Source organism: Takifugu rubripes, chromosome 5, assembly GCF_901000725.2.
Source record: "Takifugu rubripes chromosome 5, fTakRub1.2, whole genome shotgun sequence".
NCBI classification, from domain to species: domain Eukaryota; kingdom Metazoa; phylum Chordata; class Actinopteri; order Tetraodontiformes; family Tetraodontidae; genus Takifugu; species Takifugu rubripes.
Window position 1 is genome coordinate 11,537,320 of NC_042289.1, and position 18,440 is coordinate 11,555,759.

The window sequence follows — 18,440 nt, forward strand, 5'->3', positions numbered from 1 at the left end:
GTTGACCATGAACAGAAATGATGCTTTTCTAGCCTTTTGGTTTCCATGTAGCGTTCATGTGTCATTTATGTGATGATCCAATTTAATTTAACGTTTAAAAATGTGTGAAAGAAGGTGCACAGACATGCCTCCAGTGAGACCAGTAGGAGTTTTAATTGTGACCTCTGACCTCTCTTAAAAGAAATATCACCCTTTCTTTCTGTCACAACATTCTTTTATCGCACAACTGCGACCAAAATGGATCCTCAGCAGCCAACAGATGGTGAGACTCTTTTCTTTTTTCCCTTCTGACACTCTGTTCGGTGTCTTTTGCAGGTATCTGTATGAACAATGAACATCTAAAAAGTAGAAACAATGTAAGGGAGGATGTATGCTCCGATAGAGCGAGAAAGGAGGCGAGAGAGAGAGGGAGAGATGGCTGATAAATGCACACAGAAAGAGGGATGGTGCACGCATTTGAATGGAGGGAGAGGAGGGAGCGAGGCAGGCGAGTGCGAGGTGGCAGCGAACACGTGCAGCTGAGGCTGAGGGACTGAACGCTGAGAGCAGCTCCTTCCTCACTGACACTGTAGATTTGGACTTCATGGGAATGAACAGCTGATAGTTCTTGTGGGGGGTGGGGGGGTGGGGATTGACAGAAGGAATATCTGCCTGCATCAGAACATTGTGGAACAGTTAGACGGACAGTGAAGCTCACCCTCTCCTCCAGGTTCTCCGTGGAAAGAAATAAATCCAATAAGAGCGCGCATCCATCCATACAATCCAAGATGCCGGTGATGAAGGGCCTCCTCGCGCCACAAAACACCTTTTTGGACGCCATCGTGAACCATTTCGATGGCACCCGTGAGTATCTTTCACAGGACAGAATCTTTGCAAATGTTTGTTTTGAACGACCTTTTTAATCGTCCATCCATCCATCCATCCATCCTCTACCGCTTATCCGGGGTCGGGTCGCGGGGGCAGCAACCTAAGAAGAGAAGCCCAGACTTCCCTTCCCTTTTTAATCGTAGTTATTGTAACAGGACGTGGGGAAGCCGTTTTGCTGCTCAGATATTCACATGGTTACATTTAAAATGATGTAAGTGAGGCCATCACCTCTGAAAGGACAAGTCCACCCTGCCGAAGCTTTTCAAAGTTTCGTCTTGGGCTTTTTGTGACCCACTTACTGTAAAACTGAGCAGCAAATAACAATACAGACAGGAGCGGATGGTGCATTCACACTGAGGAGCCACCTGTTGAGCCTCTTCTTTCCCCCATTTTATAGAATTATTTTCTTTTTAAAAAGCATCTTTCCATCAATTTGATATTTACTGACTTAAATTGACAGGCTTGCCCAAGAATGGCTGCATTATTTAAGAAGATTTAAAGGAGTTTTGAATTTATATCAAATTAAAATATGCAGAGCACATAAAATGAAATTTACACTTGGTGAAACAGAACTCCTAAAACGCTGCTTAAATCTCAATTAAAGGACTCCTGAAGTCCGAAAAAAGACATAAATGTTCTTCTCACCTTTCACATGATGTCTCTCAAAGTAAAAACATAGACAGAAATATACAATTGTTTGTTGAGGTTTGTGTCTTTAAGTGCAGATTTCAGGATATTTTCTGAAAGAATCCACATACCTCTGATCACGACGCAGTTCTAATCACGGACATTGTGTCTTAGAAACCTTCCAGTTGCAAATTGCTATGGCAACACAGTGTATAAAGATTTTTCAACAATGTAATGAGAAATCTCTGCAGGAGGACTTCCTGGACGCAGATGTATGTTCTTTCCTTGGCGGTGCTCTTTGGAGGTCTCTTCCTTGCCTAAAACCTCCCTGTAGCTGAACCACAGAAGAGTTCATTTATAAAGGTCTACATGACCAGTGCTCACGGCCTTTTGTCGGCTTTCAGTCTGGAACAAATATGATGGGTTCAGGATGGAATATGGATCAGGTTGCACCCGTCTAGATGCACCGGTGGCCGTGCAGGTGTTCACAGTCCTGTTTGCAGGCAAACAAAGATTTCCATGTGAAATTTGATCTAATGACAGTTCATCAGCGTACAGAGAGAATGATGATGCCTCCGAATGACGATTTTAATCATTCGCGGGTTTGTTTGTTTCTTCAATTGCTTTTTTTTTTTAAATTGCAGCTTCATGAATATTTCCTTCTGATTTGCTGCCTACATCTCAGTTCACAGCAAACTTCGCCCGCATTAAAATGGATATTCTTAATTATAATAAGAATCAAACAAAAACATTGCCTTGTGCTAATTTTCTTAGCTTGAATAATGAATGAAATTCAGGTCCCTCTTTTAAAATCCTAATAAGATTTTGTTATTAAAAAGGGCAGATAGAGAATCTTCTTTAATAGCAGCATTAGTGTGTAATATCTCCGGAGGGTGACAGCAGCATAGCTCTCTAACGCTGCCTCCGTCTCCCGCTCACGCAGACAGTAATTTCCTTCTGGGAAACGCTCAGGGCCGCGATGGCTACCCCATCGTCTACTGTTCGGATGGCTTCTGTGAGTTGACCGGCTTTGTGCGGGCCGAGGTGATGCAGAGGATGTGCACCTGCACCTTCCTCCATGGGGACGAGACCAGTGAGATTGTCGTCCAGCAGTTGGACAAAGCTCTGGAGGGTCAGCAGGAGTACCAGGGGGAGATCTGCTTCTACAGGAAAAACGGTGAGGACTTTGTCTTCATACCGTAACACACAGGTCTCACGTTATGTTTGTCTTTCTCGCCATTGTTATTGGTTGACTGCGCAAGTCAAAGGTTTATGAACTGTATGATTGATTTTACAGGAAATCGATTCTGGTGTCTTCTGGATATTGTGCCAATTAAAAATGAGAATGGCGAGGTCGTGTTCTTCCTCTTGTCCTTTAAAGACCTCAGTGACACCTACAGAAAAAACCATCCATACAGCCAAGAAGACGGTGAGGAGCTGCTTCACATCTTTCTTTAGAGACTGTCAACGTCCAACTGTGGTTTCCATTAGCATGGCGGGGTAATACGGTTGAACACTGGTGATTTATGCTGACAGACATGCTGGAGGACGCGGACCAGAACAACAGAAACAATCGGCACATTTCCAAATCCCGAGAGAGGGGGGGGACCCTTCTGCAACAAATGAGCAGCGTGCTTACGAGGAGTCGGCAGAGGAAGCTGACCGACGTGAGTGCACGCAGCCGTTTCAGACAAGGCCACAGGACGGGGAACTTTGAACTGATCTTTACATGTTAATATTCAGGCACGCACCCCAAAAGCACCAATACAACAACTGGTTTTACCTGATGAATTTTGCTGATCTTTCATCCACTCACAGATCCAGAGCCATTCAGCCTATTATGGTGATGGATGATCATGAACAGGCTTATTGTGTCCGTTCAGTGTTTCATGCTGATGTAATTACATCATAAGTACAGTTTCAGTGTGTCAGAAAATTCAGTCCTATTTTGCCAAAGGATTTAGTGTGCATAAAGGTTCAAAGACACTTTTTTTTGGGTTAATGAGCTTCTTTCCTCCAGCTGTGTTGATTCAACACTATAGCACTGGGATGTCACTCAAGTAGAGTCAAATCATTGTTCTGTCTTTCAGAGCGTGTTTCAGAAGCCGTCCCTGCCCGAGTACAAGGTGGCAGCAGTGAGGAAGTCACGTTTCATCCTGCTGCACTACAGCATCTTCAAGGCGGCGTGGGACTGGCTAATTCTGCTGGCCACCTTTTACGTGGCCGTGGCCGTGCCTTACGACATCTGCTTTGTCAGTCACGCCGAAGGCAGCCACTATCACTCACTAGTCAGTCACAGCACCATAGGCAGCGACATCGCAGTGGAGATGCTCTTCATAATCGGTAGGACTCGTTTCCCCTTCAAACTACGACATAGTTTCATCCAGAGAAGGGACTTTAGAAAAATTGTCTGGCATCTCTCTTCAGAAAGAAGACCATTCTCTTTGATAATTGGTAGTTTGCACCACTGTAATTTTAAAGTAGCATCTCCTACCCAGATTGCACACCAGCTGACCTTTATGTTGAAGCCAATGAGCAGCTTATGTAGCAGCAACAATGTTCTATTTAAATTAAGAACAAAAACGTTCTCCAGTGCAGCTGCTGTTTCCCTGGCAATAGCCGACAGACAACTCAACCTCCTACCTTTCTTCACCCACGCAGCGGTTCTCTGATGCCCCAGGTTAGCGATCATAATTAGACTTTTCTGATTCCATCCTGCTTTAGCTTCGAAGGCTGCGTGATAACTCAGCGGACGTCAGGTGTCAAGTGTTAAAACGCTGGGAGCAAAAGGAAGGTCCTCACCCAGAACATGGGGTTGTTTTTAAAGTAAAAATGTTTTTATTTCATGACTCCTTTTCAGATATTATCCTGAATTTCCGCACCACCTATGTGAGCCAGTCCGGTCAGGTGGTCTACGACACGCGCTCCATATGCCTCCATTACTGCACTACGTGGTTCTTTGTGGATCTGATTGCGGCGTTGCCCTTTGACCTTCTTTACGCCTTCAACATCACAGTGGTAAGGATTTTTTTAACCACAGCACGCCACCGGTTTAAAACTTTCCTCTTCCTTTAAGCGTCCCAACTCCTTTTTGTAGCATTATTCCTCTAACTCACTGGCCCGGAAAAGATTGTTGTTACATCCAACCACTTCACTGAGCGTCATTGTCGTCTCTCGGGCCTCAGTTCTATCCCCCAGTTACACACTGGCACTTGTCTAATGCACAGAGACATCTCACAAACTGCCACTTTACTTTCGTGAAATGACTCTTGTTAACAAACTTCTCCATCGCGCTTGTGAAAACAGAGTCCTTCAGACAGACAGAGAGAAGTTCAGCAGGGAAAACGGGATATGGCCCAAATGAAATTACGCTTTTGAACTCTTTAATTCCAGGAGTGAAATAATAGTCCTGCAGTTATACAGAGTTACGTGATTAAAAAGTACATACAGAATTACGTGATAAAAAAGAACAGAGGGCCATTGAGATTTTTACTCTCTCTGCCCAGACATCGCTGGTCCACTTGCTGAAAACAGTTCGGCTGCTGCGTCTCCTGCGCCTGCTGCAGAAGCTGGACCGCTACTCCCAGTACAGCGCCGTGGTTCTGACGCTGCTCATGTCTGCCTTCGCTCTGCTGGCTCACTGGATGGCCTGTGTCTGGTATGTCATCGGACGCACGGAGATAGAGAGCAGCGACCCCGTTACCTGGGACATCGGTAAGTGTATCAAACTGAGGTGTGGACCTTTCTCCCGCTCTCATTACATTTCGTAAGATGCTTTCTTTGAGAGTCTCGGGCATACAACCCCAATAGGCCAGGCATGCCTGGATGCATTAGCGTCGTTTCTAACTCAAGCTTGTCATCCAGAATAACTCAGAGACAATTACCATTATATCACCAGCAATGAATTATATAATTCCCTGTTATGTACCCGTCCCATCACTATCCAAAGGGGAAAGGGTCATATGTTGAATGTGACTCAAACTATGGCAAAAAAGCCACAAAAGGCTGCATTTTGCAGTCACCTTTGTCACTCTGACACAAATGCCATATGACCTTACCCCCAGGGTGGCTTCAGGAGTTGGGGAAGCGTCTTGAGACACCTTACATCAACAGGACCATGGGTGGGCCCTCAGTACCCAGCGCCTACATCGCCTCCCTCTACTTCACCCTCAGCAGCCTCACCAGCGTCGGCTTTGGCAACGTGTGTGCCAACACGGATGCTGAAAAAATCTTCTCCATCTGCGTTATGCTCATGGGTGGTCAGTAGAAGAACATGTCAGGATTTTTTTTTTTTTTTTTAAAAAAGGAAAAGTCATGACGCCGCTCCGCTCTGCTGCTTCCAGCCCTGATGCATGCAGTGGTCTTCGGCAATGTCACAGCCATCATCCAGCGCATGTACTCCAGACGCTCCCAGTACCACACTCGGATGAAGGATCTCAAGGACTTCACCCGTGTGCATCGGCTGCCTCAGCACCTAAAGCAGAGGATGCTGGAGTATTTTCAGGCCACCTGGTCAGTCAACAATGGCATCAATGCTAATGAAGTGAGTGAAATTATCAGCAACCTCACAGCTGAGTCAGGAGGTGAGGGTCTTTAGATACGAATAGAAGGATCTTTTCTTATTTTATGCAAGTGAAAACTACAATGAATGAGTTGTAAGCTGTATGAAATCCAGTCCTCAAAGGTTGCAGACGAGCCAGGTTTTCATCCCTACCAGGCAGAAAGCACTTCCTCTAAGGAGCATGGACTCCCAGGGTTAGGGTTAGGGTTAGGGTAACCCTAACCCTAACCCTAACCCTAAGTCTACCGGGTAGGACAGAAAACCTGGCCCGTCTGAGGTCCTCGAGGACTGGATATGGGCTCTCCTCTACAGTATAGGCTGAAGTTTTTACCTGAAAGATTGAGCACGTGCGACATTCTTAATTCAGAAATTTCACTGTAAGACTGGAGTTGCCAACAAATCTCTGGAGCATTATTCTATTTCCTTAAACAGAGGGTGCCTTGTTACAGAGAGAACATCATCTTGCAGAAGTCCAGCCCAATTGCAAGAGTAGGAGCTGAAAAAGAAAGCAGCAATTAACACCTTTCAAGTCACCAGCTCCAGATAATGAATTCAGTGCTGGAGGTAGCAGATACAGCTGCTGGTGCCTGTAAACGTGTTGGCTTTTACACCCGCTTTTAGCTCCGCACCTCATGTGACTGCATCGACCTCACGTTTGCTTTCTAATCCTCTTTTCAGTAGAAAATTCAATGCAGTGTGGAAATATTACTTTACGTCAAGAAATAAAAAGTGATAGCATGCTCTTGTTTGGTCTTAGTGGATTTTTCTCCAGGGCCTCAGTTTCCCCACTCAATTCAAACACATTTTCTGGTTGGTTGGGTGGTTGGAGACTCTGAGTCTAGTTTCTTTTTATTCCTGCCTGTTAGGGCTCATCTTAATGCTTCTGAATGATTCATTTAATGCAACGCTCCCGTCATCGCTGGAGCTTTGAATGTATTTTCTTCCGATTTCCACAGGTGACCAAGATTTAATTTTGAGATACAGTAGGTGGCATGTACGAAGCCGTCTCCAGTCCAGATTTCATGCATCATTGACACGAATCGAGCAGCTTCGGTAGACAAGATGTTTGTGTGTTTGCCTTATCTTGTGACCCTGTTGATTTCATGGAGTCATTTGATTTTAGTGAACCTTTGAAATAGAGACAAAAGCCTTACAGTGTTAAATATCAAAATCATACCAATGCAGCAGCCTGCAGTTAAATGATCAAACATTAGCCCTCCACATGAGCTCTGTCTTCGGTATTCCAACAAAGCGCCCAACAGAAAAGGCTCTTTGAAAGCAACAGTATGAGGACTGTTGCTTTTTTTTTGCTCTTAAACTGTGTGTATTTATGCTTTACGGGTGCTTGTGCATCATAACACAGTGTGACAGCACCTCCTCGATAAATGGTGCCGGGAAGCACGTGTGTGCTCCCTAAACAGTGAGGGATGATGACGCAGAGTGGAAAAGTCCGGAGTCACTGCGGTCAATCTCTTTTTTTAGTTGCTGCACGACTTCCCGGATGAACTGCGAGCCGACATCGCTTTGCACCTGAACAAAGACATCCTGCAGCTGCCTGTGTTTGAGCACGCCGGCCGAGGGTGTCTGCGCTCCCTCTCCCTGCACGTCAAGACCTCCTTTTGCGCACCCGGAGAATATCTCCTACGCCACGGAGACGCACTCCAGGCCAATTATTTTGTCTGCTCAGGTTCCCTGGAGGTCCTGAAAGATGGCACGGTGCAAGCAATTCTGGGTCAGTATGCAACAGCAACAGTCAGCCGCTCATCAGCTCGGAGTAACTTAAAATTCTCCACAGGAAAGGGGGACCTCATCGGGGCTGACCTCCCAGAATATGAGCAGGTGATCAAGATCAATGCAGATGTAAAGGCTCTAACCTACTGCGACTTGCAGTACATCAGCGTCAAGGCTTTGAGGGAGGTCCTTGAGCTCTACCCAGAGTATGGCAGCCGTTTCAGCGCTGACATCCACCACAACCTCACCTACAACCTGAGAGAGGGCTGCGATGCTGATGTAAGAGATTTATCATCATTTCTGGGCCCTAAACTTTCCATTTACTATTTTTTTTTAACACATACTGACAATTTATGATGCCCGCATGTTTGACCTGTAGGGAATGACAAAGTTCCAGTTATCTTCCAGGAAAACTCAGGTAATTTTTCTGATTTAGTTATTTTGATACATTTGTTTGCATGACGTGATAGCTAATTTAATTTTGTTTCAATTTTGCCATGTCATGCTACACCCAAGCAGAACTTACTGGATGCTGATTACATGCTTTATCTAACTGTGCGTTGGCACATTACGAGTCAAATAAATAACATCTAATCGTGTCGGTTAAATTCAAATTATAATTTTTTTAAGGCTGAAGGATTCTGTGAAATATTTAATCTAATTGAAACCTTATATTAGTCTTTCATATAGATTTCCATCCGTTTTCCCTTTAGGGCCATGCTTGTGTGGACCACAAGCTGCCCTATATTATTAAGGAGGATGAGGAAGAGCTCACAGAAGCCAAAACACCTTCTCTGCAGAGGCCGATCCCCCTGTTTATTGGAACAGGAAGTCCTGTTCAGCGGCACTGCGTCAGCCCCCCGTCAGAAGATAAGCTGTGCCACATCGATGCCCTTGGCCTCCGCCGATCACCTGCTCCAGGCCGGAGTCCCTCTGCTCAACCATTCTCCAGTGAGGAACTCTCTCCATCCTCTTTAGCCAGATTACACCGCGCTGCGGGTTCAAATAAGCGGCCCACCAATCTACTCATGCCTTCGGGACCTTGTGTTAGTCCGCTGGACCTGAGCCCCAGGTGAGCTTCACATGAGCGTAAGTCCTGATTCTGGGCCTGTTTAGCATCGTTATTTTCTGTCTCTGCAGGGTTGTAGATGGAATTGAGGACAATGGACACACTTTTCAATTCAACGTAGAAAGGAGCGACACAAAGCCCTCAGGTAAAGTCTCTAAAAGGTGGATGCTCCTTCTGAAATGTGAAACTTTGAAATAACAACAATTCCCACAATTCCACATATTTGGGATTAGGCTGCTAAAGGATCGGTGTCAGATACGATGTATCCATCTCTTTTTCTCAGACCAGTTTCAAGTGAGCTCCAAAATGCTGGTGGAGACAGAGGAAGTCAGACAGAACATCAGCAAACTGAATAAAGAGGTAGGTCCATATCGAACACAGATTGCTGAAAGAATTCTTAGAAGATGGACTTACAGCAGTAAAGCAGGAAAATATTGCTTTTATAATGTGAATTTTATAGACTTACAGCATCGGTTCTTTAGTCCTGGCATTTTGCAATGCAGATGTTGCTTAAAAGTTACTAATCATTGACGCAATGACCTTTCCATTTCCCTTCCAGGTGTGCAACTTGAACCAGGAAGTGTCCAATCTGGCCAAGAGGATACACAACATAATGCATTTCGTACCTCCTCATCTGATCATGCGGCATCATGGCCCACCCGTATCTTCATATTCCTATGGCATACCAGTGGCCCCTAGTCCCAGTGTGACTGCTTCCAGTAACCGGCAGTCTCAAACCCCTGGACATGTCAGCCCAAGGCTGCACCTCCATCAGGAAGCAATCAGCCACCCTGCCAGAAATGTGTGGGGCTGCAGCGGGTTGTCTTCCCAGAGAATAAGTCCAATAGTGATGCACTCGTCCAGCCCCGTCTCATCGTGTTTACATCCGTGCCGCTCTAACAGAGAGGGTTCCACGGGCCACACCTTAAGGAGTCCGTGCAGAACGTTCCAACTCTCCAGACCTACTCCCAACTCTCCCAGTATGATGCACCAAGCCCAGGAAGGACTCCTGGTCATCAACTCTGGCTTTGGCAGTGTCCCAGTGATAGGTCCGAACACAAAGGTGGTCTACAATACCTCCTTTCCTACGAGCATTTCTCACACTCTGGGGCCCTCATTTAATTCGACCTGGTCTCATCCACCCAGTATGCAAATCAACTCTGAACACCCACATAATCAGCTCACCTCCCAGATGCCCAACCGTTCCCCGGTTATTACCCCTGGAGCATCGCAGTATCAGATGACCTTCAGTTCTCTCACGCATTCAGGAGGTCACTCTTCAATGTGCTTTGGGCACAACCAGAGCCAACAGGGCTCCACCGTTGGCCCCAGGCAAAAGGGTCCAGTAGGATCCAGTCCGATCCATCAAACACAGGACTTTGCAAGTTCTCAGTTGGAAAAAGTTCCGGACAGAGACTTTGGCTCATCGTTGCGTGAAGAGAAAACAAACCAACAGATCACTGCAGAGCAAGATTCTTTCTTCGATCTGGAAGGAAATCAAACCTCACAGTAATTACATCAGTTTCCTTGAGTGTTTGTAGACCCTCTAACGGCTATCTCTTACTTTAGTAAACCATTGAATCGTGACTGTAAAGTAAAATATTCTATAATATATGGAAATGCTCAAACCATATAATAATAATAATAATAATAATAATAATAATAATAATAATAATAATAATAAACATAGTTATGTTGTTAGTTATATTTTTACAATTTAAGGGTTAATTCCAGATCTGAAACCATTCAGAAACCATTAAACCATTAATTGACACGCACACGCGCAGGTAACCTAAGACCCCCAGGAATGTTTTAAGTAATATTGCAGCGCCACACCGTGGTGAAAGCAGGAACAACATCAAACGGACAGATGCGCCACGGGTTTGAAGAAATTTGTCTTTTATTTCCATCATTTCTGCCTCGTAAAATCGGAGGTAATGCATTTGAAAGCATTCGGAACTATGCAGTAGATTTAAATGAACCCATGAATCTTAGCTGAATCGTTCCCAACTTCATCTCTTTTATGGATCATCAAACAAACCAAAGTCTATTAATATTGGATTTATTTTTTTAAACGAGTTAAAAAAAACCTTTACTGACAAGAAAAGGTGTTCTCAACGGTGTTATTGTCACAGTTTGTGTAACAAATTCATTCTAATTTACATGTAGTTGTTGAGTAACAAATATAATGGGTTTATATGTCAGGTAAAGACTCATAGCGTTAATTAGGCTTTTCTCATTCACGTCATTATGTTATGCATGTTCACGCATGTGTCTATGGAACCCTATGCCAGTAAAAAATGACTAAGGAATAAACTCTGTTAAAAGCTCAGCTTAAGTTTGATCTGTTCATCTAAAAGATATCTATGCAGAATAAGGAAGGACAAACATACTATATAATATCTATATAATATCTAAAGTAGACAAAAAATAAAGTTTTCTTACTCTATGATATGGTATGATGAGTGCTCGAAAAGGTCCTATGGGAGTGTCTGATAACCACGATAGTGTTGAGTCCAGACAAGGTCTCTAAAAGTAACATTTAACATTTAATGAGACCCAAATGGAAATAAAAATTAAAATTAAAAAAAATTCAAAGACCCGAACCTGCCGCGTCTCATAGTTAAATGTATTGGATTTAGTGGATACTTGTGTGGCAGAGCCCATGCCAATGGAATTCAGTTTTTTTCAGCTCTAAACAAGGACGAGACTGTTCTCCAGTGGACTCACTGGGCAGTGACCCAGACTGGGCTGAAGATGAAAGAAAACAAGGGGAAAGTCTCTGGAATCAAAGACTTTTTCCCAGTGAACTAAAATACGTAAGACACTCCTATATCCTATACCTATAAGATATTCCTATACGTAAGATATTCCTATATCCTATATCTATATAAGAAGATGTAAGTTCTTCTTCCTATTATTATTATTATTATTATTATTATTATTATTATTATTATTTGGCCGCCTCCTTCGGGCTTCTCTCATTGGTCACTGTCTCGTGACTAAAAGTGGGACGTTCCCGGAAATGGGGCGAACCGGAAGGGAAGGCCAGAACCCACGAAGAAGACCGAGCAGAAGACAGCCGCCGATGACGCTAGCGAAAGAAGAGAAAGTATTGTAAGTGAAAACTTGAAACTAAAGAAAATGTTTGGAAATGGCGTCAGTCAAACCACATAGACCTTTTTCAGTTTAGCGAGGCGACGGGACGCAGTTATCCGCAATCTACTGAGAATGAAACGATCTGCAAGTCTAGATAGAGTCTTAATGTCCATCAGACAGCATCGAGACAGACTGCGAGCCCCCTGAGAAATCATCAAAATCACTATGTTGGGGCCAGAAAAGGCGTGTGACGCATGTTTATTCCAGCAGAGGAATGACAGTTGTCCCAATAGCTGACGGTGCGGGCCTCAGGACGGGAAAGTTGTCTGTTGACGTTTTTGGCACCTGGCGTCGGTGCTAATAAGGCTAATGCTAGCAGGATTCAAGTTTACCAAGCGCAGTTGGATTTGGTCAAGTCGGCTGCTCAGGCTAATAAGCTAATGCTAATGCTAATGCTTGATAAATTCAGTCGGTCGCCTTTCGTTTGGAAACTGCTGTACTATTGTTAAATGCTGAATCAGTTACAGTGTGAACTCGCTTTATTTGGACGCGCTCTCATGCCTCCTTTTACATTCGCAACGCTGCAGCGAGTGCAAATTTAGAAAGTTGTGGTTAATTGTTAATTTTGCAATGGGGACATGAGGTCACCCCATAATTTAAGCTTTAGACAGAAGTTGTCCTTTTCTCAATAAGAAGGACGTTTTTCCCCCAGGCCTTAATGCTTTGAGACTGGGTTGGGAGACTTTAGCGAACCTGCTGCTGACCTGAGAGGTCATAAAGGTTTCATTACTGCTGACAACTGTTTACTGTGTCTGCACACGTGTTCAGGACTCCATCAGACCCAGAGTGGATAAACTGTTACTGGCTTGATCTTTTATGGGCTTTGGACCTTGTCCTGCAGAGACGATGACACTTCTAGCCCTGATAGAAGGATTATGCATTATATATCAAATTGGACTGGGAGACGCATCTATCAGACCTTTCTCTCTGGACTCAGCTGTGTTGTGTTTGTTAATCTGCAGGGTTGTTAAACTCTTGTCTAAGAGTCCACGTGCATCTCAACATGCGTTCTGAACCGGGCCCCCAGCTGTGTTAGGTTAGCATACGAGTGTAATGTTTGTAAGGAGCTCACATCTGTGATGCATAATAGAGTTGAGCTTCTCCAGGAAAAGAAAATCAGATTTTGTTTGTAGATTAGCTGAAAGAGAAAAAAAACCCCAACTCTCCATTTTGTCTTTGCTTAGACTCAGGAACTGTGCAACACTAATGTAGTAATAATGTAGTAATCACATGCAGTTATGTAACAGACCTTAAAAAAACACTTTTTTAAGGGTTCCGCTGCTTTAGGAGTAATGTTTGACCTAAAGGAGTGGATTTTGTTGGGGACACTGGGGAGATTTTCCTCTCTGGGTTTTTCTTACCGATGGCACGAGGAAGTGAAGCCTCTCATTTCCTACGGACCATCTAATGACGATTATCCTGTTTCTGTTGGTCCAGGAGTTTCCTTTCATCGTTGTCTTCTTTAGGACCTGCAGCAGAGAGCTGGTTTTTCTACTGTTCTATTAATATTATGGCATGGCTGATCTTTCACAGGGATGTCTGAAGTCAGTAGACTTTTGCCATTTAGCGGACTGGACAAGCTGTGACGCTGCACCCTTCATATCAGAACCAACTGCTCCTCCAGGGCTCCACCCCACCCGGCACCACAAGTCCCAGCCTGCTTTTCAAAACTAACGGCTTCTGTCTAATTGCTGCATAAACTGTTAATTCACTGTGCAAAATCACATTGCGCTGTAGGAAACCTTAGGTTTTACATTTTAGTTTAATATATGGGAGTATGTCATCATATTTGAGCCACAGTATCTCACCAAACAGGTAAATAATGCGTTATTATTGTTATTATAATAATAATAATAGTAATACATTTCATGTCAGGTGTTTCCACCTGGGAACAGAGCATGTTAGAGACCATGATGAATATTTCAGACTCTCCCTCTAAATTGGACCTTTTTTCTTCCTTTTCTCTACCCATCTGTTTCTCCTGGGCTCCTTGTTTGGGTCTCCACACCGTTATGATCCCACTGAAGCTTGTTTCTTTAAGATGTCTGCAGGTTTACTGCTGCATCAGAGCCTCTAATTGCAAGTTAGACGCCCACTGCTGCCTTTCACAATGCCTGCTGCATTACCTGTGTCATTCTAGACCTGCCCACTACTAATTAAATGTGTGTTTCTTGCAACAGCTTGAACTTGAATAAAATCCGTGTATTTTATCCCACGTCGACGTGTCGGACCCTCTCAGCTGGTCAGAGAGGGGAAATAAGAAGAGCTGAAGTCTTTGTCAGCTGGAACTGGAAGCTTCCGCCCAAGTGCCCCAACCTCCTGTTTGTCGCCACTCCACTTTAGTGTTTCAACACCACTTTGTCCCAGTGCCAAAATGAAGAATATCTAGATATTTCGTGGGCTCAGCAGTAACGTTTTCTCTGCTATCTTCACTTCCTGCTTTGAGATGAGTTGTGTTTCCTGTCCTTTAGCCAAGCAGAAGCTGGCTGACCTCATGGGGGGGGGGGGGGACACACGATTAGGCAACGTTTCGGAGATGCAAAGCAGGTTGAAGTGCAGAGAATAAATGTGGCAGCATGGTGCACTCACAAGTTTTAAAATCTTTCTTAATGAGGCTGTTTGCTTCTGACTTCTCTTAACCTGAGAACTATAAACATAAATTGGGCGTTTTTTTTGTCAGTGCTAAAACCAGAGCGCTCGCGATTGTTCATAACCATCTGAACAACTCTCAAAATAGCCCAGCCTAAAGCGCTGTATTGGCGTCTTCAGGTGCTGGGTGTGAAGTTTCAGGGAAGAAACGTGGGCTGCACGAAGACCTCAGGTGTTTGTGTGTGCAGAATCCCCGCTGATGTCACAGTGTGGACGCTGATGAAAGGAAACGGTGCTAGTTGGCACAGCACATGTGAAATAGTGAGCAAAAACATGACATTGAGTTTGTAAATCTTCAGGGTGGAAGTCCAGACAGCAGAAACAGGAAGTGGGGAGGGCTTTGAGCCAGTGTTGCCACCACAGGAGCACTTGTTTCTCCCAATACCCCAACTAAATGACCTTTTCAGCCCTGAGTAAAGATTAAAATGAATGTTGTTGTTTTTTCTAGCTCCATCTGGTGAGGTCCCCGCTCCCTCTGTCACCTGCCTAAAGTGAACCAGCACACCTGAACCTGAGCATCAACCAGCCCTCCACTCAGGCCGGAACTGAAACCAGTATTCTCCCGTTTCTCCTGGATTCTCCCTCCACATCTTCAGCACTGGGCTATGGCAGGGCGAGGCGGAACGACGCGGACCAATGGCACAGCAGTGAGCAACAAGATCTGCCAGTTTAAGCTGGTGCTGTTGGGGGAATCGGCAGTGGGAAAGTCCAGTTTGGTGCTGCGCTTTGTCAAAGGCCAGTTCCACGAATACCAGGAGAGCACCATTGGAGGTACGGCTGAAAGCACCAGTTTCCTTTTACATGTCGGTGATGTTGGAGGAAAACATGTCCCTGCCAGTGCAAAGCAGCTCCAAACTTGTTAAACTTGATGCTTTCTGTTGTTGGTTCATGGGGGAGTAGCAGAACCGGTTCTTGCACCTGATTGCCTGACTCTCCCGTGAAGCTTCCACCTGATAGACGCGCGTATGGATCATGCAGACGTCCGCGATTGTTCGTGATTACAGTGCTGCCTGTTATTGGCCGTCTGTCTGCAGCAGTGCAGCACTCAGGGTGCAGGAAGGAACTGAGACAACAATGGGGGTTTCCTAAATCTGCCGTCGTTCCCCGAAGCTGATCGGAATTGAATGAATAAAGGTGAAAACAGATGATGGTGACTTTCAGCCGCGGAAGGCCGAGATTTGGTTTCATTTTTGACGTCAAAAGACTCAGACGTTCGAATCTAAAGTGGACGGGGTGCGAGCCCTGGGTGTGGGCGTGCACCACCGTTCCCCTAATTCCCTGTAAGTGGTGAGTAAAGAGGTGACGCGACGCTCAGCTGAAGTCAGCACGTTTTCTCCTCTGCTGCCGCAGTCAGTTGCACACTTGGTCAAAGATTAGAGCTTTGAAGCGCATCAGCGTAAAGTTTCCTCTGTCATGTGACGGGGCGCTGAGTAAGCCTTGTGTGCAGTGTTGCTGCCATATACTGAGGCCATAAAGCTGATATCATGGATTGTTTGCTTTCAGCAGCACCGGTGTTGTACAATAAGGCCAGAATTATGTAACGTGATACTTCTGTCAAAGGGTTCTTTCCCTTCTCTGCGTCTTGGAGCATTTGTGTGTCTCATGGGTGTGTTTTCTGCTGTCTTTCCAGCTGCCTTCCTCACACAGACGGTATGTTTGGACGATACAACAGTGAAGTTTGAGATCTGGGACACTGCTGGGCAGGAACGCTACCACAGCTTGGCGCCGATGTACTACAGAGGAGCTCAGGCCGCTATTGTGGTCTACGACATCACCAACACCGTGAGTCACATGACACCAGCAGAGACTCTCAAAGTCGCGTGTCTTGAATTAGGCTGCAGGAGGCCTGTGTTCGTCCGCTCTTTCTTCTGTTTAAATGTTGTGTTTAGAATTGCTTTCTCTGCCTTCAAGGATACATTCACACGCGCGAAGAACTGGGTGAAGGAGCTGCAGCGGCAGGCCAGCCCCAACATCGTGATCGCCCTGGCAGGAAACAAAGCGGATCTGGCCAACAAGCGCGCTGTGGACCACCAGGTAAAGAGCAGCTCCAACGGGCAAGTCCTCTTCACTACAAACCTCCAACTCTGCTTCCTCCTTTTGCTTTTGTCAGGAAGCGCAAGCGTATGCAGACGACAACAGTTTGCTCTTTATGGAAACTTCAGCCAAGACTGCGATGAATGTCAATGAGATCTTCATGGCGATAGGTGAGCAGCGGCCATTAATGTTTAACTTTATGGCAGCAGCTGCTTTCACTATCGGCTGCATTCAAATCGAGTGAAGAACCGATCAGGCTGATAACGCGCTTCATAATTCTAAAGTGATTTTAAAAAGTGACTTTTTAAGCGTGGTCAGGGATTTGAAGTGTCCCCCTTTAACGGTTTGTTTTCATTAAATAAAACGCCTCCATGTTTTGAGCACGCTGATGTCAGTCCCAGTAGAACGTGACAAGCTTTTGAGGAGAAGACCCCCGCGGTCCTTCGGGGATAGAAACCAATTAACTGTTTTCTGACTGTCAACAGCCAAGAAGCTGCCTAAAAACGAGCCTCAGGGTGGATCCGGCGCTGGGGGAAGAGCCCGCGGCGGCGTGGACCTGCAGGAAGCTGCGCCGCAGGGCAGAGGTAGCCAGTGCTGTGGGGGCGGGAACTAACACAGCGCCGGCGTCCAACCAATCCCGCCGCTTCGATCAACCAGACCAGTTACTACCCAAACCATGTTCGGACCAGCTACCCTACGATCAACATAGCACCAATAAACTGTTGGCAAACGAGTGGCCAGTAAACTGCCAGCCCCCTCCCCCTCGATGGTTCCAGCTGTCGAACCGATCAGCAAGAAATCGACCCTCTAGAATCCCATTCTAAACACCCAGACTTTCCCATCCATCTCTTGATGACAGACACTCGGCACCACCTTAGGGGGGACACCTCCCAATCATGGAAGAAACAGAAATCACCTATTTCAAGACTCTTAGAGGGCCATCATGCTCCCCCTGATTTTCTGTATTTGTGCTGTGGAGAAAAAAAAAAAAAGATAAAACCAGAAGGAATATTAACAGGCTGACCCTGTCCTTGCTCTTTTACTACCTTTTTTCTCAAGCGGCAGACATTTTTGAAGTATTTCCTGCATGCAGCAGCCTTTTCTGTTCTGTTCCTGGAACGGGAGGGTTTAAAACAGGCGAACGGACAGATCTTTCCCTCTGGATAGAGCTGCGTAGATTAATTATGATGTTGTCTTTTGTTATTTCTTTTGACACCAGCGGTCCAGTGTGATTCAGAGCAAAAACTTTAAAAATGTCCCCAGAAAGCCACAGTCAACCATGAATCATTTCAGCACCCACGTGTTTGTATGAAATCTTCACTGTAAAATGACAACAACATAAAGATTTGACCAAATCACAGTTGTGTTTTATTGGCAGCAGTATTCTCTCAGAGCTGTTCATCATCAACTATCGATCGTCGGTTCTTTTGTGATGGATCTTTTTGACTCATCTGTCTTAATTTTTTTAAAACTATGTTGTTTAATGTTTCTGACTCACCATTGTGAGCGAAGCTCATTTCCTTTTGTTGGTCTGTCTTTGTTTTTGCTGTTCATATCACAGGAATTGCTTTGTCATCCTGTTCTTACGCCAACAACTAGCACAAATGTACATGCACAGCAGCCGCTGCTGCCAGGTGGGGGGGTAATGGGCACGCCGGGGGTCACGGGTAAAGAAATAAGAGGGAAATATGTAATTTTACCAATAAATAATGGGAACTTATTTAATGTTTGCCTGTTTATAAC

General features: G+C 45.1%; 2 protein-coding genes across 2 annotated transcripts; both read left to right on the top strand.

Annotated features, from left to right (window-relative positions):
- The first annotated feature begins 646 nt into the window (after positions 1-646).
- On the top strand, positions 647-11,217 carry kcnh4a (potassium voltage-gated channel, subfamily H (eag-related), member 4a). Its single transcript, XM_029836053.1, has 16 exons — positions 647-843; positions 2,438-2,671; positions 2,792-2,923; positions 3,031-3,161; positions 3,585-3,837; positions 4,355-4,512; positions 5,001-5,208; positions 5,559-5,753; positions 5,838-6,037; positions 7,538-7,787; positions 7,851-8,065; positions 8,166-8,204; positions 8,500-8,858; positions 8,927-9,000; positions 9,139-9,215; positions 9,415-11,217. The coding sequence occupies exons 1-16, from the start codon at positions 768-770 to the stop codon at positions 10,366-10,368; spliced, it is 3,555 nt and encodes a 1,184-aa protein (XP_029691913.1). The 5' UTR covers positions 647-767; the 3' UTR covers positions 10,369-11,217.
- Positions 11,218-11,856: 639 nt separating this feature from the next.
- Positions 11,857-18,057, top strand: rab5c (RAB5C, member RAS oncogene family). The gene is made up of 6 exons (XM_003964798.3): positions 11,857-11,972; positions 15,112-15,434; positions 16,294-16,445; positions 16,575-16,697; positions 16,774-16,867; positions 17,183-18,057. The coding sequence occupies exons 2-6, from the start codon at positions 15,269-15,271 to the stop codon at positions 17,308-17,310; spliced, it is 663 nt and encodes a 220-aa protein (XP_003964847.1). The 5' UTR covers positions 11,857-11,972; positions 15,112-15,268; the 3' UTR covers positions 17,311-18,057.
- Positions 18,058-18,440: the final 383 nt, after the last annotated feature.

Bases quoted from the DNA above. Each gene is read 5' to 3' on its own strand.
- kcnh4a (XM_029836053.1), top strand. From the start codon at position 768: ATGCCGGTGATGAAGGGCCTCCTCGCGCCACAAAACACCTTTTTGGAC. The intron at 3,838-4,354 runs GTAGGACTCGTT...ACTCCTTTTCAG, and splicing joins GGAGATGCTCTTCATAATCG to ATATTATCCTGAATTTCCGC. The intron at 4,513-5,000 runs GTAAGGATTTTT...CTCTCTGCCCAG, and splicing joins ACGCCTTCAACATCACAGTG to ACATCGCTGGTCCACTTGCT.
- rab5c (XM_003964798.3), top strand. From the start codon at position 15,269: ATGGCAGGGCGAGGCGGAACGACGCGGACCAATGGCACAGCAGTGAGC. The intron at 15,435-16,293 runs GTACGGCTGAAA...CTGTCTTTCCAG, and splicing joins CCAGGAGAGCACCATTGGAG to CTGCCTTCCTCACACAGACG. The intron at 16,446-16,574 runs GTGAGTCACATG...TCTGCCTTCAAG, and splicing joins TCTACGACATCACCAACACC to GATACATTCACACGCGCGAA.